The 27,231-nt window shown below is 37.6% G+C and overlaps 1 protein-coding gene across 2 annotated transcripts in view; it reads left to right on the forward strand.

The window, feature by feature from the left end:
* Nucleotides 1-27,231, forward strand: part of GCS2alpha (glucosidase 2 subunit alpha) — an 89,439-nt gene that overhangs the window by 38,447 nt on the left and 23,761 nt on the right. For both annotated transcript variants that reach the window (XM_083111749.1, XM_083111750.1), the window contains exons 6-11: nucleotides 566-667; nucleotides 7,886-8,135; nucleotides 8,937-9,076; nucleotides 13,253-13,440; nucleotides 21,627-21,865; nucleotides 24,051-24,308. In XM_083111749.1, the coding sequence (XP_082967875.1) occupies nucleotides 566-667; nucleotides 7,886-8,135; nucleotides 8,937-9,076; nucleotides 13,253-13,440; nucleotides 21,627-21,865; nucleotides 24,051-24,308 (1,177 nt within the window). The remainder of the gene's footprint in view (nucleotides 1-565; nucleotides 668-7,885; nucleotides 8,136-8,936; nucleotides 9,077-13,252; nucleotides 13,441-21,626; nucleotides 21,866-24,050; nucleotides 24,309-27,231) is intronic.

A 27,231-nucleotide genomic window follows, 5' to 3' on the forward strand; every position in this document is an offset into this window, starting at 1 on the left:
CCTCCTAGTGTTTGACTCCCCCCACCCAAATTGGCATACCAGCACTTTCTTGCTTTTGCAGCGATGCTTATAAAGTGAGAGTTCATGTGCAATAGTTCCCATGTGACCTACTACTTGGTGGCAATAAGTCAACAAAGTTGTGTGTAATGCCATGCAGTCCATATTAAAATTATTTTATGGAAATGACAAAATTAGTACTTGATGCTATAAAACTATTTTCTGTGCATTGCACAGTGCTATGAGGTCACTTTTGGAGTGTGGATAGAAATTTAGTAGTTGTAACATCTTGTTGTTTGAAATGATACATAATCTGCACCTTTTTTTTTTGTCATTTTTAGAGAATGAACTTGGGTTTTGCACATTGAAGGTTGTTGCTTTACTGTGCGAACCTTGACATAACTCTTTATCGATGATTACTTTTCATTAAGCAATAAAGCAACAAATTCTTTAGTTATACAGTTGGTATTAGCATCAATATTCAAAAAATGTTTCAGTGGTACCTGATTTATACTTTCTTAAAAATGTCAAATTGAGATTCTGAAATGTATTATGTTGTCTTTTCTAGGAACTCTGAACCTTACCGATTGTACAACTTAGACGTGTTTGAATATGAAGTTGGAAATAAAATGGCACTTTATGGATCTGTTCCAGTTTTGGTCGCTCATGGGTAAGCAGTAGAGGCACATATTTTTGGTAAATAAGAAAGCAAAATTTCGGTACAAAAACAGAGTCTGTCGGGTTCAAAAGCGGTAAATAAAATAAAATTTCGGTGTTATAGCGGTGAATAATCACATCAAAAGTGCTATATAAGATGACATTTTGGTTTTAAAAGTGTGAATATAATCCTAAATTTGATTTAAAAGCTGCACTTATTACACAAAATAAACTTATCTCTTCTAATAGCACATTTATGTACTTACCAGAGTATTAAGTTTATTCCTGTGTAAAGGGGTCCATTTTTTGCTTCTCAAATATTTACAGCAGAATTAATCAATTTTCCGTGAATTGCATAACTGACAGGATACTTCAGACTTCAGAAAGTGTCGCGTCGGTATATAAACGTTAATTTTGTGTTTAAGAGTATATTTCGCATTTTGCAGTTCATTTCGTATTATTTCGTGACAAAACAGGGTAGGAAAATGCACCTCACACCTTCCAGAAACATAAAAAATGAACATTACAGCATGTAATTTCAAATTTCGTGTTTTCGTCAAAAATGAAATATGCATGCCTCTAGTAAGCAGCAATTAAAGTTTTATAAATTATATGTGCTTCATGTTATATTTGAATTTTTTAGTTTGTAGATGAATTTATTTTGTCTCTGATCTCATAAATCAGGTTCAGATACCCATTGGTTAGAAGTAGTATGCTACTTGTAGCAGCACAGTTGTTCGGTTGCACTTTTAAATGGTAGATTAAGTTTTGATTCACTATTATTAACATAAAAGGAAAATTAAGACCTAAAATTACTAAAAAATGCACCCCAAGAAAATATGTCGTACTAACATTACAAATTTTCAATTATTTTCTTCATGTGGTGAATTATTTATGTTAGAATAATACAGTAGAGAAACTAACTAACTAACTAACTCTCTAGCCTTCCTAAACCCGAAGGTTCATGGCTGCAGCAACACAGGCCTTCCACCTGTCCCTATCCTGAGCAAGATCTATATACTCTTTTCCATCCCTACCGATTTCCTTTAGGTCCATCTCAACGTTGTCCCTCCATCTTCGTCTTGGCCTTCCTACTGGTCTCTTACCATCAGGTTTCCCAACAAGAATCCTGTAAACTCCTCTTTCCTCTCCCATTCGTGCCACATGGCCTGCCCACCTAAGTCTTCTTGATTTAATTATTCTAATAATATCTGGACATGAATACAAATTATGTAGTTCTAAATTATGTAACCTTCTCCACTCACCTGTCTCCTCATCCCTTTTAGGTCCAAATATTTTCCTAAGGATCCTATTTTCAAATACTCTCAATTTATGTTCCTCTTTCAATGTAAGGGACCAAGTTTCACACCCATATAATACTACAGGCAAAATTACTGTTTTGTATATTTTAACTTTTAGTTTCTTAGATATTAAACGAGAAGACAAAAGTTTATGAAGAGAGAAGTAACATGCATTTCCTGAATTAAGCCTACTTTTTATTTCCTCTTTAATATAATTTTCATTTTTTAATATTACTCCCAAGTATTTGAATTTGGAAACTGTTTCAAACGAGTTGTTATCAATAATTAGATTTTGATTATTATCTAACACTTGGTTTCGGCCTGTAAGCATATACAGTCAACTCTCGATTCTACGACCCTGGGTATAACGACCCTCTCAAAGTAACGACCCTTTTCCCGGAAACTGTGAAAAATTTAGAAAAAAATTGAAAAATTTGGAAAAAAAGTTAAAAAAATCCCTTCACGAGCACACTACCGCTCACAATTGGGTCTGAACTAAAAATAGACACCACTACACGATTTTGAGTGATATCCAATAGCACTTGACCTCTGCCCTCCCCTCCCTCAAGTGCACCAATGTTACCCTGCACCCGACGGCCGCTACCCAACGTGTCAGGCTTGTTTTACCACTCTTGCTCTTGAATACGCGAGAGGAGAAGATCGAATGTGCTTCGATGTTATTTTAAATCGACCTTGACTTGTTTCCTTGTCCTAAGAGCTGCTGAAAACTTGCGGAGGAGGGAGGGGAGCAGACCGAAATGACAGCTGGACTTGCAGTCTTTGCCATGTGTAGTGGCACATTTCATCGATAAATACACCAGCTTGAGAGATAAGATCGCAGGAAGGTTCCAAAATACACACGTGGCACCTGGAACTCTGGCCCGTCTGTCCAGCTCTGACCTAGAGTTCAGAAGGTTCGCGTGAGTGAGCAACTCTTGGCCTTGTAGCCGACAACTTCCGGTAACCGCTTTCATTCAAAACGTGTTATTTTTTCCCTGTAACACTTCATAAAAAAGCGAAACTGTTAGAGATAATCAAAACCACTGTAGGCCAACTAAAGATCGTCAACCCGCTTATTGCGTTGTCATCCAGGTTTCCATAAAAGTTTACTTCAATCTTACGTGCATCATAATCCCACTTCATACGTTTTCCTAATTGTGTCGATGTCGTAATATCTGCCAAAATTTGTTCCGTTGGCTGACTGACATCTCCCTCTTTTCCTGTCAGCAAATGTGGGGGAGGGGCGATGCAGATTGTTTCAGCCACGATTTTCTTGCACACGGGCTGATTACAGGTGAGGGTGGAAGCGGACCCACCCCTATTCCTTTCCTTTGACGTCTGAAATGGGGCAACCAGTTCTGGATATATTCTTGAAAACGAACAAAAACCATAGAACAATTAAAAAAAAAAGTTCCCCCTTCCTTTCCCTAGCTCATTCTCCGCCACTGGTGTGTGTGCACGGCAATGTTGATAATTGCAGAATTCAGGTCCTATTTTTTTTTATGCTGTTGTCTGCATAGGAAATTTTGCCCGTATTATTGTCTGTTGCATGGTAAAACGTAAAGCAAGGGTGCAAGGGTCATTTCTTTCTTCTTTACACTGCTGTTAGAAGTTCCATCTTATTTTTATTTTTCTCTTCCGCCACCTGTTGCCCAAACTTCCACCTGTTGCTCAACTTCAAGCCGGTCTCCTTGTTTTTACAGCTGGCCCCAGTGTTTTGTCTAGCATCTGCAAAGCTCGTGCTTGCTGATAACAGCAATGACTCATCCAGCCCCAAGGAAAAAGTTATTGTTTTGAATCTTGCAAAGCTGTTTTGATTTGACGATAACCAAATTCGATCTCCAGAAAGGAAAACAAGAGTTAAAACAACTTCATGTTCTGGCCTTCTGTTCTGATAAGCAAAACTGTAAATTTAATTCGCTTCAGCCTTTTCTTCAGAACCATTCATGTAAAAAAAAAAAATGAAAAAAAAATGGAATGTTCGCTGAGACCAATTAAAAAGACATTATTCAAGGGGAAAACTTTTGGAGGAGTGTTTGACATCGAGAATAGTCCTAAATCCAACATTAAATCGTGAGAGTAAATAACGATCTACCATTATGTGAAAATGCGCAGTTTCATAAAGCTTGTTTTAAGTTCATTTTATGCTGATGGGCTAATCGGGACTAAATATACAGTTTAAAGTGAAATTCAATTCCAAACCCGAATGATTATCGACTGGATGCTGGGTGAAAACAGATCGCAAGTTGCGTGTTTCCTTTTTCACGCTGGATTACAATGTAAGTCAAGGAAGGAGTTTGGACTGCTCCCTTGAATGGGGGAGGGGGTGAATGAAGTTGGTTGAAGCAAAGAAAACGTGACCTTTTTTTACGATGTATTTTACACTGCCGAACCAGAACGAAATTTACAGGCTGGTTTTTTTTTTTTGTGTGTGTGCCTAGAAAGGTTGTGTTGTTTCTCCCGAGAGATCTAATCTTACCAGTTAATCTTGTAACAGACAATGCTCCAGTAGACCCGTATAAAATCCAACCTTCATTCTGCCAGATATCTCCCGACTTTTGCTGGCGCCCGTCTGACTGGTGTCAAGATTCTTCGAGTTTCGCTTGCAATAAGCGAGATATTGTTTTCCTTTCCATATGTCTCTGTGCAAATGGGTTTCTCATGAACTAGAATTGTCAGAATTTCCTGGGAGAGCAACGACGGTGCACAATTGAAAGAAAGTAACATTATTTTAAATCCTTTTTTATGAAAACTTTTTCATGTTCTATTTTCCATCTCACAACACGCGTCATGTGCATAACAGGTTGCATAACTACCAGGATACATGGTGTTACCATCTCCTAGGCATCTTTATGTCCGTTTGAGCTCCGTTTAAGCTGAAAATTGGTGCAAATTCCAATAACGACCCTTTTCCCGGGAACTGTGAAAGGTCGTTGTATCGAGAGTTGACTGTATTTAGTTTTCTCTTTGTTAACTTCCAAACCTATCTCTTTAGCAGTTTTGAAAAATATTTTAGCATTATTCTTAATTGTATTCACATCATCCCCCAGTAAGTCTACATCATCTGCATATGCTAACAACTGAGTCACACCATTTAATTTTAGTCCTTCTTTAGTTTCTTTTACCTTCCTAACAGCATATTCTAAGGCAAAATTAAAGAGCAATGGAGATAATGCATCTCCTTGTTTTAACCCATCATGAATTGTAAATTTGTCAGACATATTAATACCCACACGAATTTTACTTTCTGTTTCACTGGTGCATATTTTTCATACTAACAAGCTTCTTAGGTATTCCAAACTCTACTAATATATTATATAATTTATCTCTTTTGACCGAATCATATGCTTTTTTGAAATCAATGAATAGGTGATGGGACATTTTGATTATATTCCCACTTTTTTTCAAGTGTCTGTCTGATGTGAAAAATTTGATCTGTAGTTGATCTGTTACATTTAAATCCACATTGATAATCACCTATAATTTCATTAGCATATGGGGTTAGTCTTGTTAAAAGAATGTTAGATAATATTTTATATGTTGTTGAGAGTAGAGAAATTCCACGGTAATTATTGCAGTTCATTTTATCACCTTTTTTAAACACAGGAACAATTATGGATTCTTTCCACTGTTGAGGGATTTCTTCTTTATTCCATATTAAACAAATTAATTTATGAATTTGACATATTAATGAATTTCCACCATATTTAATTAACTCGGCTGGTATTAAATCAATGCCTGGTGCTTTGTTATTCTTTAGCCTTTTAATAGCATCTTTAACTTCAGTCAAGTTAGGTTCTGGAACTAAAGGTTCTGCTGTGTGTACTTCATTTACTTCTGATTTATCTCCTACATGGACATTTAAAAGGTCATTAAAGTAGTTCTTCCATCTATTTAGAATATCGCTTGGGTCAGCAAGAAAATCACCGTCTTTATCTTTTATCAAGTTTACTTTAGGTTGCCATCCCTTTCTAAACTCATTTACACCTTTATATAATTCTCTGATATTTTTATTTTTGCTGTTTGTTTCAATTTCGTTAATTTTGCTTTTCAAGTAATCTCTTTTTTTACTTCTAAACGTGCGGTTAACTTCTCGCTTTATTCTATTATAATTGTTTAGATTTGTATCATCAGAGTTATTTAACCACCTAAGTCTAGCCTGATTTCTTATTTCTATTAGATTATGACATTCATTATCAAACCATGGCTTACTTTTTCTCGGTTTATGGTATCCTATACTTTCTTTAGCTGCTGATTCTATTGCATTACGTATGTGCTCCCAATTCTTATTTACGTCTGTTTCATTTATATTTTCATCATCATTTAAATCCTGCAAAACATCAAATCTATTTGACAGTTTAATTTGGTAATCTTTCTTAATTCTCTCATCAGCAAACTTTCCTGTATCAAATTTTTGAACTTTTAGATTTTGTTGCTTAAGATTTATCACTGAGAGTCTTTCTCTTAATTTAGCAATTACTTAATAATGGCCACTGGCACAGTCAGCACCTCTATGTGTACGAACGTCAATTATACTAGTATGCCTTCTCTTATCAATGAGAATATGATCTGTCTGATTATGAGTTTTACCATCTGGAGAAGACCAGGTATATTTATGGATATCTTTATGTTTAAAAGTGGCCGCGGTGGCTCAGTCGGTAACGTGTCTGACTACCATGCTCAAGGTCCCGGGTTCGATCCCCGGCCGGTTCAAATCCGGGAACTTTTCTAACGGTGGAAGCGGCCCCGGCGCCTACCCAGCATCGAATAACATGGGTACCTGGGGGAAACCCTGGGGGGTAAAGGCGGTCAGAGGCGTGATGCTGATCACATCACCCCCACTCACGACCGGATCAAGAAAGTGTGGGGCGTTACCCTCACACCCCCTATACGCCTTCATGGCATGGTGCTATGCACAGGGGAACACTTTACCTTTACCTTTTTTTAAAAGTGGTACTTTTCACAATTAAATTCTTTGAGGTTGCAAAAGTAATCAATCTTATACCATTATCATTACTTAATTCATGCAGACTTTCTTTACCAATCGTGGGTTTAAATGTCTCTTCTTTGCCAATCTGTGCATTACAGTCACCTAACAGAATTTTCATATCATACTGAGAAAATTTATCAAAGACCTGTTCTAACTCTGTATAAAAATAATCTTTAGTATTATCATCTTTATCTTCCGTTGGTGCATGTATGTTTATTAAAATAATTTTACACCACCTACCCTGTAAAACTGCATATGATATCCTATCATTAATAAATTCCACTGTTTTAAGAGCCGAGATAATTCTATTATTTATGAAAAAGCCTGTTCCAAAATTATGATTTTCAGTACCACTGTAGAAAAAAGTAGAGAAACTAATAAAAATTATTCAATTTTAATGTAGGTAAGATTATTTACTTATTCCAAATATTCTCGCAATTAGCCAAAACATTTTCACATATTTCTTGTAGTACACTTCAGAAGACCTGAGTTGCTATGTACAAGGACTGTTTTTGTGGAAATTTACAAATAAATAATTTTGTCAGTCCATAAAGTCAAGTAAATTAAAAGGATTCTTTTTACTTGAACACACACACACACCTCCGGAAAAAAAATGTCCTTGATCCTGTAAAAAAAAAGTGAGAATATGTTGAATATGACCCAAAAATCATTAAAATATACTAGTGTCAAGTAGGAAATGGTCAAATATGCATGCATATACTCCAATTTAATTGGATTTTAATTACATGAATTTCTATATATATTCATGAACATAATACCCTTCATCCCATTGCAAAGTCATGAAAATCCTAGATATACTTTTTATTCTGTCCATAAAAGTGAGGTGTGCTTTGCTTGCAAAACCAATATACATTATTTAATAGAACAGTTCCAGAAATTTAGAACATAACTGAATAATAAACTTGATTGCTCCCCTCAGGTTGAAACGTACAGTGGGCCTTTTTTGGATGAATGCAGCAGAGACCTGGGTGGATATTCGTGATAAATCCGATCAAAATGTTGTCTCCTCAATAGTTAACTTGGTGTCAGGTTCCAGCTCTGAGCCGCAAGTGGACACTCATATTATGTCTGAGAGTGGTATTATGGATGTCTTTTTCATGATGGGACCAGCACCAAAGGATGTATTCAGGCAGTATTCGAAATTGACTGGAACAGCTCCTTTGCCACAGGTAATTATTTTGCATGACAAAGATGAAAGTAAACTAATGTATAAAATCTCTTAGTAGCATATTTTAATCAAGTACAATCTGGGAACGAATATATGTACACATAAATACCTGATAATGTGCAAAATGATACTACATTCACACTTCAATTTGGGAACATTCTTTATTAATTCTTTGCATTACCATTATTGCTGACTTTTTCACAATTCAATATTTACATAAATGGCCTGCAACTTTAACATTCTGCCATTTTGATATTAATATTTGAATTTAAAAGTAAATTTATCTATATGCTTGTTTAAAGTGTAACTGTGCAGGATTGTAGGAACATAACAGTGCTACATGTGAGATTTTTCCATTCACCTTGGTTCATTGTGGTGACTATAGCACCCTCTCAATGAAGATTTTTTTTTGTAAATTTCAAATTATTAAATCTTATCCTTTTGTTAACTTTTATTATTTGGAGATAAAATGTTTAAATTTCACTATAGCTGAGAGTTCTACGGTCATTCCTCAAGAGAACAAAACTCATTTCTCTCTCTACAATTACTGCTTTCACAATTTTTTTATACAGCAGTTCACATTTGGAAAGCACATGCTTGAAAATGTCCTGTTTCAATAGGCTAGCCAACATCAGAAATGGGCATGTTTTAAAGATTAAACATGAAATTTAGAGTTAGTTTAGAGACACAACACTTTTCCGAGTTTTGTTGATTTTTATTTTTGTAATTTAACGATGCCATATTAAATAAGTCTTTTTTTTGATGAATTTGCATTATTGCCCATAATGTTGTCTATTTTCAGTATTTTGCATTAGCGTACCACCAGTGTCGATGGAATTACAATGATCAGGATGATGTGAGAGGTGTTGATGAAGGGTTTGATACCCATGATATCCCATATGATGTGATATGGCTTGATATAGAACACACCGATGGGAAAAAGTAAGTATGAGTGATGTTTTTATTCAGTATAGAGGAACTAATACTTTGCTTCTGTTCATGTACATACTTATTGTGCTGCTTTTAATTTTTAAAATATACCTAAAAATTGTGCATTTAAATTTTGGAGACGAGAGTTAAGAGCTGTCAATGAACATTCGTCACTTTTGTAGGCAGTAAATACGGAGAAACTAGTACTCACTTTTATCCATGAAGATGTTAATTGTTTTTCGATTAATTTCTGTGGCCACTGCCACCAACCTCATTGGGGTGGCAGTGGCCACTGAAATTAATCGAAAAAGAAAGAACAGCTTCGCGGATAAAAGTGAGTACTAGTTTCTCCGTATTTATATACTACCGTGTCTCTCTTTTCCCAATTATGAATTTGTAGGCTGGTGGAAAGAAGTTGTTTGAGTGGCTTGAACAAGTCAAGGAAGGTGCATTTCTATGATGGAAAATGCTTGCTTGTACTGCATTGTGAAACTTAACAGCTTCAACATCTTATCAGTAAGGGGTGGAGAGATGATGATAACTGGCCAAAGGGGTTCGTAGCTGAGGGTAAAGCAACCAAGGGACAACACTGTACACACCCTCGAACTCCATCCTCATTCGTTTGGCATATTCTTCCACTGCATAAGCCATAAGGATAGACTAACATGAATTTTTTGCAAGTACCAACACAGTAAAATATTAACCTCTTGAATCCCAGCCTGTAGATAGAGAGCAGAATCCCACGACCATGCTATGAGGAGAGCATTAGGCAACACCCAGCAATAGTGCAAACAAATCATCTATCACATTGGTTGCTAATTCCATAATTTTTGTATTCAAATGATTAGATTTGTGATTGTGATTGATTTGTTGTTTAAGTCCACTTAAACTGTGCATGACACAGAAGGCTAATTGGGACTGGACCTACAGTTTAAAGTGGGATCCAAACCACTGTGCCATGTGCCTCCACCGGGTATCGAACCCGGGCCCTCTTAATTACAACTCGACGACGCTGCCACTGTGCCATTGGGCAGGCCCTCAAATGATTAGAATTAACATTATTCAGTCCCCCATCAAACACATGTAAAGGGGTGTTGAAAAAAAAATAAACACAAGAAAAAATGTGAAAATCCAAACTATATTGAAAAAAAACCCTCCATATCGGATGATCCGATTTAACGTACTCCCATGTCGGCTCTCTTGTTAGTCCATGCACACAAATATTTTACATGTGAAAACTATGCTTTAAAACTCTTGCCAGGTATTGACAGTTCTTCAGCCACAACGGCAGGATGAAAATCATAGTCATTTCCAAACTTATAACACTGATTCTCACGTGCATCACTGAAAGGATCGTTCACGTATGTCCAATATCAGACAGACTTTGCCTCGTCTTCCACATCGGATATATCTGAATATTCAGACTCAATACTGTCACTCTCCTCTTCTTCCGGAACATAATCTGACAAACTACTATCCTCCTCCTCCATATTTTTCTGCTTTTGTTTTACAAACTATGCAACAAAACAAAAACACACAGATCTCCTCAATAGCATGGTTACGTACTTTCAGCAACAAATGGCGTAACGAGTGTGCTTTGCCCATTGCTTGCGATAGTCACATGCTCAAATGACGTCACAGCAACATGTAGACTTCGGTCCTTCCCGACCAGAGGCATTCGTTCGTTTTCTTGGCCATTACCATGCAAGAATATTTCCCTTTCGGCCAATAGTACCAGCTATGTACGGGCCATACGTAGTGGTAGGAAAGCATGCATGGTAATCAAGAGGTTAAAATTTACTGGGAACCAGTAATCTACTGATCCTATATAAAATTACAAATGTTCCATGAGGAATCTGAATGTTTCACATTCACCGCCTCCATTAATGTATGCAAACAGGTGATAATTGTGGGTTTTGCCTTGTAAAAATACTGTGCATGGTTTATTTAGACATTTACTTTATACAACCAGGATATATATATGAGGGGCAGTCAAATGAAAACCGAACACCTGCTAAAGTGACAATGGAGTTTGTTTTATTCAAAAGTAATTGCCACAAGTGTTAACATTTATCTCACAGGGAGACGAGACGATCAATTCCAGTCATGTAGAAAGAGGTAGGTCGCTGATGGATCCACGACCTCACCCACTGTTGCACTTCCTCGTCCGAATGAAACAGACGTCCACAAATGTCTTTCTTCAGGTCACCAAAAAATGTGGAACTCACAAGGGGAAAGATCAGGGCTGTACGGAGGATGTTCAAGCGTTTCCCAGCCAAATGTCTGAAGCTTATCCCTCACCAGATTGGCAGTATGGGGACGGGCGTTATCATGCAAAAGGATGATTCCGTCAGACAGCATTTATAACACGTCACAGTTTCTGCAACGTGTCTGCATAGTGCTGTGCATTGATTGTGGCTCCACGCTCTAGGAAGTCGACAAGCAGAGGGCCCTTACAGTCTAAGAAGAAGCTCATCATGACCTTACTGGAACTCGTATGGACAGCTTTGGATTTTTTTGGTGGGGGAGAATCGACGTGTTTCCATTGTTAGCTTTGCTGTTTGCTCTCGGGCTCAAAATGGTGGCACCACGTTTTGTACCCTGTGACGATACGTGACAGAAATGCATACTCTTCCTTGTGGTACCACTGTAAATGACTGACATGCAGTCATTCTGTCAATCTTTTGTCCCTCCGTCACTTGATACGGAACCCACTGCGTGCAAATTTTTTGGAACTGCAGGTGATCTTTGTTAATGGCATGCACAAGAGCCATGACTAATGCCAACCTGAACACGAATTTCTTTCTCTGTGATTCGTCGGTCTTCCCGGATCAGACCATCGATCCTCGCAGTCACATCAGGTGTAATGGCTTGATGGGCCTGTCCCGGGCACGGATCGTCTTGCAGTGATGTGCGTTCTTCGCGGAATCTCTTCTGCCACTCGTGCACACTTGTCAGGGACATGCAGTGTTCGCCATACACTGCAGACATGCGACGATGAATTTAGCATGTTCCAGCACCCTCAGCCACCAAGAAACGAACCACACCTCTCTGCTCTTCTTTGTTTGCCTGCATTTCCAATGCTGGACGAACACACTTTTCACCACGCTCACCTCCTGAGCAATGACGAAGCAACTGTGTGGACCTGTGCATTTTCACTATGCATTTCTCCTACCTTACAGATGGCAGTATTGATACGTAACAACAGTTGCCAACTTTTGCGAACAATGTGTTTTATGGTGGGTGTTCGGTTTGTTAAAAGTAACAAAATGGTAGAAGTTGTACTAAATTATGTGGTATTTATGAAAATATTGGATCTGTAAAGTTATATAGACAATTTCATCTAATAACTTATCTGTTTATCAGTCAAAACTGATAGCCCTTTTCCATCCCTAATATATATAAACAGTATTTTTGCAAGAAGATTTTTGGGGAGGAATGGATTTTGTGATTGTTATTTCATGTGTGATTGTTAGAGGCACATATTTTTGGTAAATAAAAAAGCAAAATTTCGGTATAAAAACTGAGTCAATTTCGGGTTCAAAAGCGGTAAATAAAATAAAATATCGGTGTTATAGCGGTGAAAAATTGGATCAAAAGTGGTATATAAAAAGACATTTTGGTTTTAAAATTGTGAATATAATCCTAAATTTGATTTAAAAACTACACTTATTCCACAGAATTTACATTTCACCTCTAATAGCACATTTATGTAGTTATCAGAGTATTAAGTTTATTTCTGCATTTATTTCTTCCGGGAATTGCATAACTCTCAGGATAATTCAGACCTCGGAAGGTGCCGCGTCGGTGAATAAACCCTAAATTTCGTGTTTAAGATTTAATTTCGCTTTTTGCCGTTCATTTCGCATTATTTCGTGACAAAACATGGTCACAAAATGCACCTCACACCTTTCAAAAACGTGAACAATTAACACTACAATGTGTTTTTTCAAATTTCGTTTTTTCGTCAAAAACGAAATATGCATGCCCCTAGTGATTGTGAATATTTTAGAACAATACTGGTAGATTGATATGGTATAGTTGCAGTGGAAAAATCTACACATTAAAATTAATAGTTTTAGTATTGTTATCTGTCAGAATTTGTAAGAGTATTGTCATAGGTTCAAAGTGATATTGCTCAGCCCTTCTAATATACAATATATTTACACAACAAGTTTTTCTTCATAGGTACTTTACATGGGACAAGGTGAAATTCTCGAGACCTAAAGAAATGATAGACAACATAAGTTCCAAAGGGAGGAAAATGGTGGCCATAGTCGATCCACACATCAAACGGGATGCTGGCTATTTCTTGCATAATGATGCACAGGCAAATGGGTACTATGTCAAGAACAAAGATGGAAATGATTTTGAAGGTAAGATTGAAAAGAGAAAGCTTGAACAAAACATTTGTCCGCTCTACGTACAGTGAATTTCCAATGTAAAGTTTTTCTGTACTTGATGTCCTTATGATGTGGTCTCAGTGAATATTCCATGTAAGCATTTTTTGTTTATTGAACTAGCACTTTATCTGCATGTAGTGTTGCACAAGAAAGGTCTGCTAGGAAGAAGGCAAATCATTTTATATTTCCAGGTGCTTGAAAAAGATAGGAAAATGTTGAAATTTGCAGACTTTTACATGATTAGTTGTTTTTTTTTTCCTTTTTTTCCTTCATTCTCCCTTGTTCCACCTAATTTTGATTAACATTAGATTTCCTTTCTCCTCCCTGTCCTCTTCCTTACACTAGAGAAATGTTTATTCTCTTTTGTTTGGCATAGTGGTAGCATTGTAGCCTTATAGTCAAGGGGTCCTGGGTTTGATACCTGGAGGAGGCACATTGTGGTTCGGATCCCACTTTATACTGTAGGTCCAGTACAGATTAGCCTTACTGTGCATAAGGCACCAACTCAATCAATCAATCAATATTACAAAATTAAATCATGTGAAAGGAAGAGGCATAACTTCCCCTTTACCCATGGGAGATGATTGTTTCTGTGATCTTATCTAGTGGTGAGACCCACCTGGCACTTGATGGTCTATCCCAGCAGTCACAAATGCTCTGTGATTGAGGTACTATTGCTGGCAACATGAAAACTCCATGGAAACAATCTTCGGGTGCTGCAAAATTGTTTCTTGCGTGACAAATATCGATGGTACAACTCCCATGTGATGAAGATGGATGCGCCAGAACCATAGGTGCCGATTTCTTCAGATATTGGGGGCGGGGGATAAAGTGCAAAGACCTATTTCTTTCCATTTTGCATGGGGGATTTTTTTTTAATCACTAGGAGAGACCTAAGAATATACACACTTGAGTTAACCTTTCAAAAATTGAAATTACAGTTACTAGCTCTGACAACAAAAATATACATATTATGGTACATCTAACTTGATGAGCTGGACAAAAAATCATTATATTGTGATTATATAATTATGCAACATAATATACTTTGTATCTAACTTTTGATTGAGAATTTGATTATCATATTTTGTTTATATACTGTATTTTTTTTGCATAATCCTTTATGGGAGTTTAATATCTTCACACTTGCTCACACATATACAAACAAAGGTATTTTTTAACGTTGGTTAATCATTGTATAAAAATGTAACGCTAGCCACAGTAATGCAGTATGAAGTAGCACACACATACATATGACATGTAAAATTTTCATGTTCAACATATGTTTTACATACATGCAACATGGATCGACATAAAATAAGAGAATGCATATGCAACATGTTAACACTAAATTGTGTACTATTCAAAGTTTCTTTAATACACAAATATTATTTAAATACATTACATAATTAATTCATCCACCTCATAACAAACCAACAGCAAAAATGATATAACTTGTCTTTCTTGTGCATGCTCCTATTTCCTCCAAACAATTGTTCATGCATTTAAGTGTTTAACAGCAATAGTCTGAAGTATATACCGTATTTACACGTGTATAATGCGCGTGCGTGTATAATACGCACCCTCATTTTTGATGGGGAAAAGCAACAAAAAAATATATCTCGTATATAATGCGCAGTACAATTCAGGTTCCAGAAATGGCTTTCTTAGCGTCGGACTAACATTTATGTATTTCATTTAAAATTAATCAGTAGATCATAAAAACGATATTTTCCTTGCTTTCGTAGCTGATGCATTCACCACGCGACCTTGAACTTCCAGATGTTGGGCTTTTCATAGGAGAGGCGGGAGCAAAGTTATCAACCACCCGTTCAAGGTCGCAGTGCGTGATGCTTACAATAGATGGATGACATTAAGGCAGCATGAACTCGCAACAAGCGGGAGGGTGAAACGTGCGTCGCTGCCAATTGTTTGTGAATGGGTTCGCGAGGCATGGAACTCCATCTCCCTTGAAATGATGATCAAAAGTTTTAAGGTAACGGTCATATCGAACAAGATGGATGGAAGTGAGGACATTTCAGACTACTTGTATTAGTAACTGGGAGTGAATGACGAAATTAAGTGTAAATGTTATTTATTTATTTACGTGAGTCAAGCCGCAATAGCGCAGTAAATATACAGTAATTATTTCTATTTGGTAAGTGTTGACGTAATTATTTTAACTTCATATTTGTTACAGTCAACACTCGATACAACGACCTTTCATAGTTCCCAGGAAAAAGGTAGTTATTTCGAAGGGGTTGTTATTGGAATTTGCACCAAAAACGATTATTAGGAGATAATCGGGCAGAATGAATGTTGGATTTAATACGGGTCTACTAGAGCATTGTCTGTTACAAGATGAACCGGTAAAATAAGATCTCTCGGAAGATCTCACCTTTCTTGGCACAAAAAAAAGGGGCTGTAAATTTCGTTTTGGTTCGGCTGTGTAAAATATGTCGTAAAAATGTCATTTTCCTTCCTTCGACCAACTTCTAATTCACCCCCTCCCCCATTCCAGGGAGCAGTCCTTCCTCTTCCTCGACTTGCATTGTAAGCCAGCCTGAAAAAGGAAACTGGCAACTTGCGATCTATTTGCACCCAATGCGTATTCTAAGACACATTGAACAGTGTCGCACTCGATAACCTTTTTGGTTTGGAATTAGATTTCACTAAAGTGAAACTGTATATTTAGTCCCGATTAGCCCAAAAGCATAAAATGAACTCAAAACAAGCTTTATGAAACCTGCGCATTTTCAGATATCAAATGTGAGATCTTTATTTACTCTCACGTTAATCGACGGTAATCGGTGTCAGCTTATACATTGAGCATTTTTTAAATCGTTCGCAGCTTACACATTGAGGTTCTGAAGATAAAGGTGCAGAACATGAAGTTGTTTTAACTCTACTTTTTCTTTCTGAAGATCGAATTTCGTTATCGTCAAATCAAAACAGCTTTGCGAGATACTAAACAATGACTTGCCTTCGCGCTGGATGAGTCATTGCTGTTATCCACAAGCGACAACTTCGCAGACGCTAGACAAAACACTGACGCCAGTTGCAGCGTAAAAACAATGCGACCGGCTGGAAGTTCGAGCAACAGGTGGTCAGGGAAAATCCTCCGTATTTCAAAGATAACGCAACTGTCGAAGGCTGAACTTTTATCAGCTGTGTGAAGAAGAAAGAATATACCCTTTCTTTACGTTTTACCTTGCAACAGACAATAATACGGGCAATATTTCAATACAATAGTATTAAAAAAAGAAAAAAACAGGACCTGAATTCTGCAATTATTACATTGCCGTGCAGACCAGTGGCGGAGAAAGCTGGGTAGGGAGGCATTTTTTTTATACTTGTCCTATGGTTTTTGTTCGTTTTCAAGAATGCATCCAGAACTGGTTGATCATTTTAGAAGTCAAAGGAAAGAAAGAGCGGTCCACTTCCACCCTTGCCTGTAATCAGCTTGTGTGTGCACACACGAGCAAGAAGACAATCGGACTCCATCCCCCCTAAACGTTTGCTGAGAAGAAAAGAGGGAGAAGTCACTCTGCCAACGGAACACTTTTGGCAAATATTAGGACATCGGCACAGTCATGAAAATGTAGAAAGTGGTAAACGGGAGTTATGATGCAAGTAAGATCGAAGTGAACTTTTGCGGAAACCTGGATGAAAATGCATTAAGAGTGTGGACGATCTTTAGTTGGTCTATGTGGCTTTGATTATCTATAACAGTTTCACTTCTTTATGAAGTGTTACAGGGAACAAAGAATACGTTTTCAATGAAAGCGATTACCGGAAGTTGTACGCTACAAAGTCGATTTAAAATAACATCCAAGCATATTCGATCTCTTCTCATGTATAAAAGAGCAAACGAAATCACAAAGGCAAAACAAGCCTGGCATGTTGCGTAGCAGCCGTCGGCTGCGGGTAACATTGGTACACTTGGGGGAGGGCAGGGCAGAGGTCAAGTGCTATTGGATATAACTGAAGCGTGGTCTGGTGTTTATTTTTAGATCAGACCCACTTGCGAGCGGTAGAGTGCTTCTGAAGGGAATGAGTGCAAAAAACGTATTTTTCGCCCGATCTCTGATCATGGCCATTTCAAAGGCGAAAACAATTTTTGTGGAAGTTATTTCTCCCACGAAAAATACCGCTTGATACGTCTCCCGTGCGACGGTAGGCGCATGCTTGAATGCCGCCAGAACGGGTGCTGCTTTTCTCGATGTTGCAAAACTTTCCATTACTAAGTGACAACTCATGGAAAATGGCCATTTCGCATTTAAAAGTTATTTTTTAAAATTATTATTGCTAAAGAAAGGCAATCTGTAGATATATACATGTTATACGCAGTGACATAGTGGAAAAAAAAATGCGTGATTTCATTTTGGCTGTCCGAATTATTCCGTGCATAATACGCACCACAGTTTTGAAGGGCAAAAATTTTGGAAAAAAGTGCGCATTATACACGCGTAAATACGGTATTTGTTCTTACTTCTCACTGGTAATTTACAATGCATTACAGAAAACACTGATATTGCGAGCGAAACAAGGAAGAAAGTTTTTACATCCAAAATATTGCAAACTACAAACAATACTGAATTAGTTGGTCACCATGGCATTCACTCTTTTAGAACTTTTTCATTTAAATAGTTTGACGCACAGAGCCGACTCCCTCCGCCCCCTAGCTACGGCTCTGAAGTGGATGAGACTAAGATGTTAATAAGAAAAATAGGCATTGTGAGCAAGAAAATTTTATGAAATGTATTTTTATTGGGGCTAAGCCAATACTAATGTATCGGTAAGTATTGGTTGAAATTTTCCCACTGATACCATGCCATTGTCTTTGATTCGCTAGGACCAAGGCCAAGAACAACATTTGTCCTTTTCAAAAGTTCATTCACCCTTCCTTGTGGCAAACTCTAAAGCGTTCGTCAGGGAGTTTATCCGAGAAATCGACAAACCACCACCCTCCTGAGAAGCAAATGATTGACAAGATCAAAGGCATAAGCAAAGTAAGAGCTGGGACCAAACTTCTGGAAGGCATGCATCTACCTGGTAAAGGCTGTCTGTAAATAAAAGAAATTGTTTGTTTCCAATTCTTGTTCGCAAACTCGTGGGATAAGAAAAATTGACATTTTCACAACCAGCATTACTACCGTGCTGGGCTGTTTCCGGGGTCTCTTGGGAAAGACTGGTAAAGATCACTGTGGAATTAGTTTTGTTTTATTTGCATTCAAGCAAGGAGGAAGGGTTGTGGATTCAACAATTTCTTCTTGTACTCCTTCCTTTATGTAAGTCTTTTATGTGACTGTTGGTATCGGCCGATACCGAAGGAATTGTTTTTATTGCAAATGACAGAGAATGATGGACAGCATAGCATAAAGATGCCTTATTTTAATAACTGTATTTGCATATATTTTTATGTCGCTTATCTCCCTCTCCAGGTTAACCCAAACGACAAGAATGAATAGTGTCTATATCAAACTGAAGAGGAGACACAATCCACCGATTTCTTTTTATTTGGTGGAACTGCAACACGTTAAAAAGTCTTGCAATATTTCAAAAACCTCTTTCTTTGCATTATCTGAGTCTACAGAAAAGTTTAAATAAAACAAGATTACCAAATGTCACATACAATACATTTTTGCACAATGTCAATACATTTTAAAGTGTTATAAATATAATGAATGCTACATGAGAATGATTTGGGAGTTATTTAATGTTTTTAAAGGAATGCAATGTGGAAGAAAATATGTAAGAAATGTTTGAAAACCAATACCATCTTCAGTACCCTTTTGTGCTGCTGCTCTTAGATTCTGCTAGCCTTGCTCCCTTTACTTCAATGTTTGCCCCTCCCCCCCTCCCATAGAATTATTTCCATCCAAGGCATCGACAATGGAAGTTAAAAGTAGCTTACATTCACGTGGAAAACAAAAGCACTTACCTAATTTTCGATAGACCGAACTACATTATTTGCACTCCCTCCGCCCCCTAGCTACGGCTCCGAAGTGGATGAGACTAAGATATTAATAAGAAAAATAGGCATTGTGAGCAAGAAAATTTTATGAAATGTATTTCATAAATATTCCACTATTCTCGCACAAAATCATAATATATCATGCATTTTCATTAATTAACTGTGTATTTGGGAAAAGAAATACTGAGATGGAATAAAATGCCCATTTCAGAGCAGAATTGTGCATAATTTCTCACAGCCCTTAAATGATTTATATTTTGTTACAAAATGAAATTGTGTTGAAAGTTATACATTGGGCCCATTATAGGGGGGCCCAAAGGAGAACTGGGTGCCCCCCTCCCCAGTTTCAGCACCCCTGGCCAGAACCCCTTCTTTGCTGGATGATGCAAAATGTTCCGTTTAAAGGTGGAAAAATAAGTTTTACAGGAATAAGTATAGTTTATGACTGTGAAGTTGTTATTATTGTCTGGATGCTACCTGTTCTCTCGTACAGGTAGTACTAAATTGCCATTGCTAGGAACTTATTGAAAAATATGTTGAAATTCCTACAACTTCCATCCTATCCTAAAAAATAATCTTCCATCATGTTTTTTTTCTCCCACCATTATATGGCTTGATTGATTGTTTAACCCTTAGTTCGCCGCCGTAACACACATGTTACAAAAAAAGTATGTCCCTTGTAGCCGCTGTAACACACATGTTACAAACAGCTTTAGATACAATTATCGAGGGTTTGCCACACTTATATTTGTATATTGAGGTTGAAACAGTGACAGTTCGTTCGGGAACTTGTTTTGCAATCTTGTTTCGAAAATTTCAAATTTCCCCCCCCCTCCTTTCTTGGAATATGTCACGTGTTTGGGCTCACCCAAACACGTGTTCGCTCTTCAGTTGACAGACACAATAAATGCTTGGTATTTACGATGCTGTTTTCCTCCAAGCCTCCAACGCTGTGATTTAGTACTGATAAGGCACACATTCTTCTTTCTGGTGATCCAGCTGAAGTAGTGGCCGGGGGGGGGGGGGGGGCAAGGAGAGAGGGGATTGGATGAGGTTTGGCAGGTGTCAGCTTTCTGTCGCCTCTCTGTTAGAAATGCAATGAAGCTTGACGATAGCCAGAGGCCAGAAGCATGAGCCTAAAGCGTGCGTCTATCCAGAAGTATAGACAAAACAAGCGATTGCAAAGGCTCCCTTCCCTCCTCTGTTAGGAAAGGCCTCACCATAAAACAGTTCGTATCATATAACAGCTCGTCGATTTCCCTAACGCACAATCCTTTCCTTCCGGACATATTTCCACAAAGAGCCGAGTCAACAGGGAAGAAAGATTCACAGTAGCTACACAAGATGCAAGTACGAACGAAAAAAGCAAAAGTTCGGGTTTTCTCCCCAAAGTAGCTGGAGAAGAGGGGGCAAAGTCCACATTTTTATGATTTTTTCATTGAAATTCGGGGGATGCAGCCCCCGCCCGTACCCCCCCCCCCCCCCATGGTTGGGGCATCCAAATTTTACATGGTTGCATGCACTGATCTTCTGCCTGCAAAACAAAAGTTATCCGAAGTAGATTGGTCCCATGGTGTCAGTTATAACAACTTTGTGAATAATATGCAAATTGGCTAAAATTCGATCGAGTTTTAAGTTTTGCCTTTATTATTCAAATTGTATTGCACCCACGAACATGAATCAAGTTTCATTCTGTTGGGGAAGGTCTATTCTTTGAAAAAAAAAAAAAGCAAAAGTTCCGGTTTTCTCCCCAAAGTAGCTGGAGAAGAGGGGGCAAACTCCACATTTTTATGTTTTTTCATTGAAATTCGGGGGATGCAGCCCCCGCCCGTAACCCCCCCTACGGTTGGGGCATCCAAATTTTACATGGTTGCATGCACCGATGTATTGCCTGCAAAACAAAAGTTATCCGAAGTAGATTGGTCCCATAGTGCGAGAGTTATTACGATTTTTCTCCATTATGTATACGAATTCAAATTTCCCGCTCAAAGCCTCGGCGACACTGGGCTTACTTTCGTCAGACCACGCGGCGTACTAAGGGTTAAAGGTTATTCATTATGAGGCTTTTCCATTCAAAATGAATGCACATAATTTTTTGTAATTTTAGGGTGTTTTAATGGAAATGTTCTCCCAACGGTACCACTGACATGTATAGCTCTTACAACTATCATTTTTTTTTCAGGATGGTGTTGGCCTGGTTCAGCAAGCTATCTTGACTTCTTTAACCCAGAAGCTTTTGAGTACTACACAAATCGGTATCTCCTTGATAATTTTGTTGGCTCTACAGTTGATCTCTATATCTGGAATGATATGAACGAGCCTTCTGTGTTTAATGGCCCAGAGATTACAATGCACAAAGACTGTTTGCATCATGGTGGTTGGGAGCACAGAGATGTCCACAACATTTATGGTCTCCTGCACGTTAGTAGTTTGTTTAATTTCTGAACTGAGTATATATATAGGATGTTCACATTAATGTTAATGTTTTTCAGTTAAGTAAAATGGAAAGAAAATGTTCCAAAACAATTTGTTTTGTTTCGTTAATTATTACAGTTCATGTTCTTGTATCAGTACACAGCTGTTGTCCTCTAATCAAACTGTTAGATTCACACTTGAAGCTGTATGTCCTGGTCCAATTAACTATCTGTGCATACTCATACTATGGGAATGCAAGACTCAGTAATAGATAATTAAGGTACTCATGTTTGCCTAAAATCTGACAAAACAAACCAATTTGTAATAATGCAAAAGGACGACTACACAAAAAAGTGATGGAAAAACTAAACAGTGACTCATACAGTACCATCGCAAAGGACCCCACAGACAGATATAGCAAAATAGTGAAACTTGCAGTGAAAAGCAGTGCTATGCTTAAGCAGGAAGACCACACATTTCTCCCCAACCCCCACCCCTCACCTGCCATTGCGTATGGCATCCCCAAAACACATAAACCAGGAATTCCCATGCGCCTCATAATAGCTGGCTTCAACCACCCTACCATACATCTTACCAACTGGCTCAAAAACAAAATATCTCAATTCAACCACAAGCTCTCATATGTATTTTGCAACAGTGCGGATGCCAAAAACCTGATAACATCCATAGTACAAGCAGATAGTGCTAAAATCGCAAGCATCGACATAGTGGACATGTATAATTCAATACCCATAAACCTAGCCCTAACATCAGTTGAGAGGTGGCTGACCATAAACAAAGTCCCCGCACTGGAAGTAGCCGAAACTGCCAATTTGATAGAAGTGTGCTTAAGACACAATTATGTTCAATTTGAAAATAATTTCTATGAGCAATCTGAAGGCCTTGCCATGGGAAACCCACTATTAGCTCCCATAGCAAACATAGTAAATGCATTTGGCTGAAAAAATTATACTCCAAAATCCAGAACTCAAATTCATCAGATATGGACGATATGCTGATGACACCATAGTCATATACAAAGAACCCGATGTTGGAAAAACTAGATAGCATCCACCCCAGACTAAAATTCACCATAGAACATGAAAAGCAGGGCAAAATCAATTTCTTGGACCTCACCCTCAGTCGCGGGGGGAAACAAATTCACAACCACAGTTTTCAGAAAACCAGATGCAGGTAACCAATATATCCATTCACTATCCAACCATCCACCCAAGCAAAAGGCCAACGTATGGCTAAACTACTTCCGAAGAGCCTTCTCATACTGTTCCAGAGAAGAAGACCTGAGGGACGAGATAGCAACCATCACGGAACAGGCACTAAAACATGGATATACTGAATGTCAACTCTCCACATGGTGAAACAAAGCTGAAATCCAAGTCAGACAACCTACACCATCAACACAACCCGCTCCACCATTGCAACCAGATCCCAGTAACAAAACCAAGTGGTTTGCCTTTCCCTACCATCCTACCACATCCAAATAGCACACAAACCAATCTAAACAATCTCACCAAATGTTTGGGAATATATAATGAGGTATTTGTGTTCCGAGTTTGTCCTTGATATTTGCCAATATTAAGAAGTTTGTTCTGTTGGGTTCAAAGAACATGCAAAATTATTCGTGTTTCTGGGAAATAAGTATACATGAGGACGTCTTTGAATAGTAAGGATTTGGTGCAAGTTTGGAATCTTGGAATTCAAATATCACTCCAGAGGGACATGGGAATGCATTGTGGTATTACAGATAGTTGTGCTAAATATCCATAGGGTGCTACTGAATTTGGTAAACAGAAATAAATTAATCTTTCAGTTAATTGGCTATTTTCTGTTAGCAAGTAGGGTTTAATAACTTATTCTCTTTGTGGTTGGACTTTCCCTTGCAATAACACTCCAATTAGCACTTCCGGCATTTCAGGCGGGACATTCGAGAGCAGTCTTGGAAAGGTTCAAGGTTAATGTAGTGGTAGTTTGAGATATAGTAAATCTGTTGTTGGGGCTCTCGTGACGTGATTGCGTGCAGGTAACCCTCACCTCTGACGTACCGTCTCAGTACAGTTCATTTTGCACTGTGCTGATTAATCTATCAGACCATAAAGTGGATTTAGAACATTTTTTTTTTTCAGTGATTTACTGTGTTTTTGTTAATGTATTTTATACATTTATTTTGAAGGTAATGGCAACATACGAGGGACTGCTGAGGAGATCAGAAAGGAAACTTCGTCCATTTATTCTTGCCAGAGCCCACTATGCAGGAACTCAGCGCTATGCAGCTGTTTGGACAGGAGATAATACTGCAGAGTGGAGCCATCTTAAAATTTCGATCCCAATGTGTCTGTCTCTTTCGGTTGCTGGTATTTCATTTTGTGGGGCTGATGTAGGTGGCTTCTTCAGGAACCCTGATGGAGAACTTACCACCCGATGGTACCAAGTAAGTTGCCCAGTGGATGGATTCTTCTTATTTTTATATGAAATTATTTTATGGATGCACGAATATGAAATTTTTGTCAATACCAATGTGAAATTTAGTGACCCAATATAAAGTTGCAAATGTTCCTTGAAAAGCACTAGTTGTTATTAACATCCTTAATTTATTGATTTAACCAGGTGACTGCACTGAATTTTGATTTTGTAAAAAGACTGCATAATTTAGTCATTTGCTTTACAAAACTTGGCCATATAAATTATACGATTACAGTAGCTCAGTCGTTAGGGCATCTGACTACCATGTGAGAGACCCGGGTTTGATCCCTGGTGGGGGAGAACCTGTAATTTTTCCACCTGTTCAAGCAGTTCGGGCACCCACCCAGCATCATATAAAGTGGGTACCTGGAGGAAACTCCAGGGGTTAAAGGCAGCCAGGGGCATGGTGCTGATCACATCACCCCGACCTTCGCCCGTGATAAGAATGTGTGGGGTCCTAACCTAAGACCCCCTATATGCCTTCATGGCATGGTGCATAGCACAGGGGAGCACTTTACTTTTTACGTTCATAAAAATAATATGAAGATTTTTTTTTACTAAATTGTAGACTATTTATGGATATATCAGAATGGAAAAAAATATCTGTACAAATACATCAATATATCTATATCGGCTGGTATCAATAGATAAACACATTGAATTTTCACAATACTTGAAAACACAAAATATGAAAAATCAATGTAATTGTAGGATCCTGCACTCATTGATGAAATATACACAAAATTTATTTGTGAAGAAGTGGAAAATTCCTATCTTGCCATGAAGTGAATGTATTTTTGTGAAATTTAAATTAGATCAGAAATGCTCAAAACATGGCAAACTGAGGCAACAAATTTGCATGAAATATATGAAATTTTGGCTGATACCGATATAAGTTTTATCAACACCAATATTCTACCGATATAAAGGGCCTCCCCGATGGCACAGTGGTAGCGTCGTCGCCTTGTAATCAAGGGGTCCCGGGTTCGATACCCGGTGGAGGCACAAGTGGTTCGGATCCCACTTTAAACTGTAGGTCCAGTCCCGATTAGCGTTACTGTGCATAAAGTGGACTTAAAACAACAAATCAATCAATCTACCGATATAAAATTCCAAATGGTTCTCGAAGGACTTGAATGGTTCATTGGCCTCCTTAATAAAAGGTGTGTTGAGATGATTGCAGTGCAAAAGAAGTTGGGTGGCATATTTAGACAGTTACTTTTTGAAAAAGTAGGGAATAGAAACTTAAAACAAAATGGCAGAATAATGCACTATATAATAAGATATTTATAGATATACCAGATTGGTAAATTAATCGGTAATTTTACCGATAAACCGATATGCCTATGTTGGCCGATACCCATAGAATACCGATTATTCGGTCCCATCCCTACAAAAGAATTTCCACCATTGTTATATCGTATATACTGCTGATGTAGCAGTGTTTACCTTTCGTCTGTTTTAGTTTACCATAAATTTGTGTTCCAATGAATTGATTACCAATTAATCTGTTTCATTCTTACAATAAAACAAAATATTTAGTTGGAATTAGTAAGCAGATGATTCTGGCACATATTTTTTTTTTCTTTCTTTCTTCGACACACTGTTTCAAACAGTCTTGTCTAAAAAAGCTGATGGCTCCGGTGTTATCTCACTTGCAGGAAACTGAAACATTGGTTTGTTTAAAAAATGTACATGCCAGAACAATAATAAAGAGTAAAGTAATGAAATCATCTCTTATCTTAGGCTTTGACTTTTAGACAATTCTTATCACCAGCCAAAATTATCACAATTAGGGATGGGACCGATTAATCGGTATTGGCCGATATGCTATCGGTTTATCGGTAAAATTACCGATTATTTTACCAATCCGATATATCGATAAATATGTGCTAATTTAGCGCAAAATTCTGCCCTTTTTTATTTTTATGGATAATCTCCATGCTCAACTTTCTAAAATAGTAAATGTCTAAATATGCCATTTCTTCTGCACTGCAGTGACCTTGAAACACACATTTTTTAAGGAGGTCAATGAACCTCTCAGGTTCTTCAAGGACCATTTCTAATTTTATATCGGATCGGTAGAATGTCGGTTATCGGTATCGGCCAAAATTTCATATCGGCCCATCCCTACAATATATTTCACCAGCTAACTAGTACATTATTGGAATTTTAAATAATTTTAGTTCTAAATAATATCTGATTTCTTTGTAGTAAATTATTATTTATATTAGAGATGGAATGGACTGATATTCTACCAATCGAATATAAAATTAGAAATGTTCCATGAAGAAACTGAATCGTTCATTCACCTCCTTGATTTATATATGTAAGTAGATGACTGCCATAGGTTTGCCCTTGGGAAAATATACTATAAATTTAGACATTTACTTTACAACTTTACAAAACTAGAGTAGATGAATTATTATTTTTTACATTTGTCTTAGAAAAAGTGGGTCAGCAAAATTGTCAGCAATTTTACTTATCTCTACTCGTATTGCTAGCAATTAATCTGAATCATTTCTAATTTCTATTCTAAAATTTATGATAATTCTGAACAAATTTGACCTGAAGACCTAGTGGTAATGCTGTCACCTTGTAATCACAGAGTTCCAGTTTCATTCTATGTAGAGGCACACAGTGGTTCGAATCCCACTTTAAACTAGGACCAGTCCCGATTAGTCTATCTGTGCATCAAATGGACTTAAACTTTCTCTGAACACATTTAAATTGCTACACCGTTCAAGTACAGATATCGATGAGTGTATTTTTTTAGGTTTCAAATGGTATAGATGTAGCATCTGTATTCTGAAGAATAAAACTACTTTTTGATTTTTTGTTAATTTTAAACACTGACCTTTTTGTATTTATGTATTATTGAACAAATATTA

The sequence above is a fragment of the Lepisma saccharinum genome, chromosome 25, assembly GCF_977018435.1.
Source record: "Lepisma saccharinum chromosome 25, izLepSacc3.1, whole genome shotgun sequence".
Lineage (NCBI taxonomy): Eukaryota > Metazoa > Arthropoda > Insecta > Zygentoma > Lepismatidae > Lepisma > Lepisma saccharinum.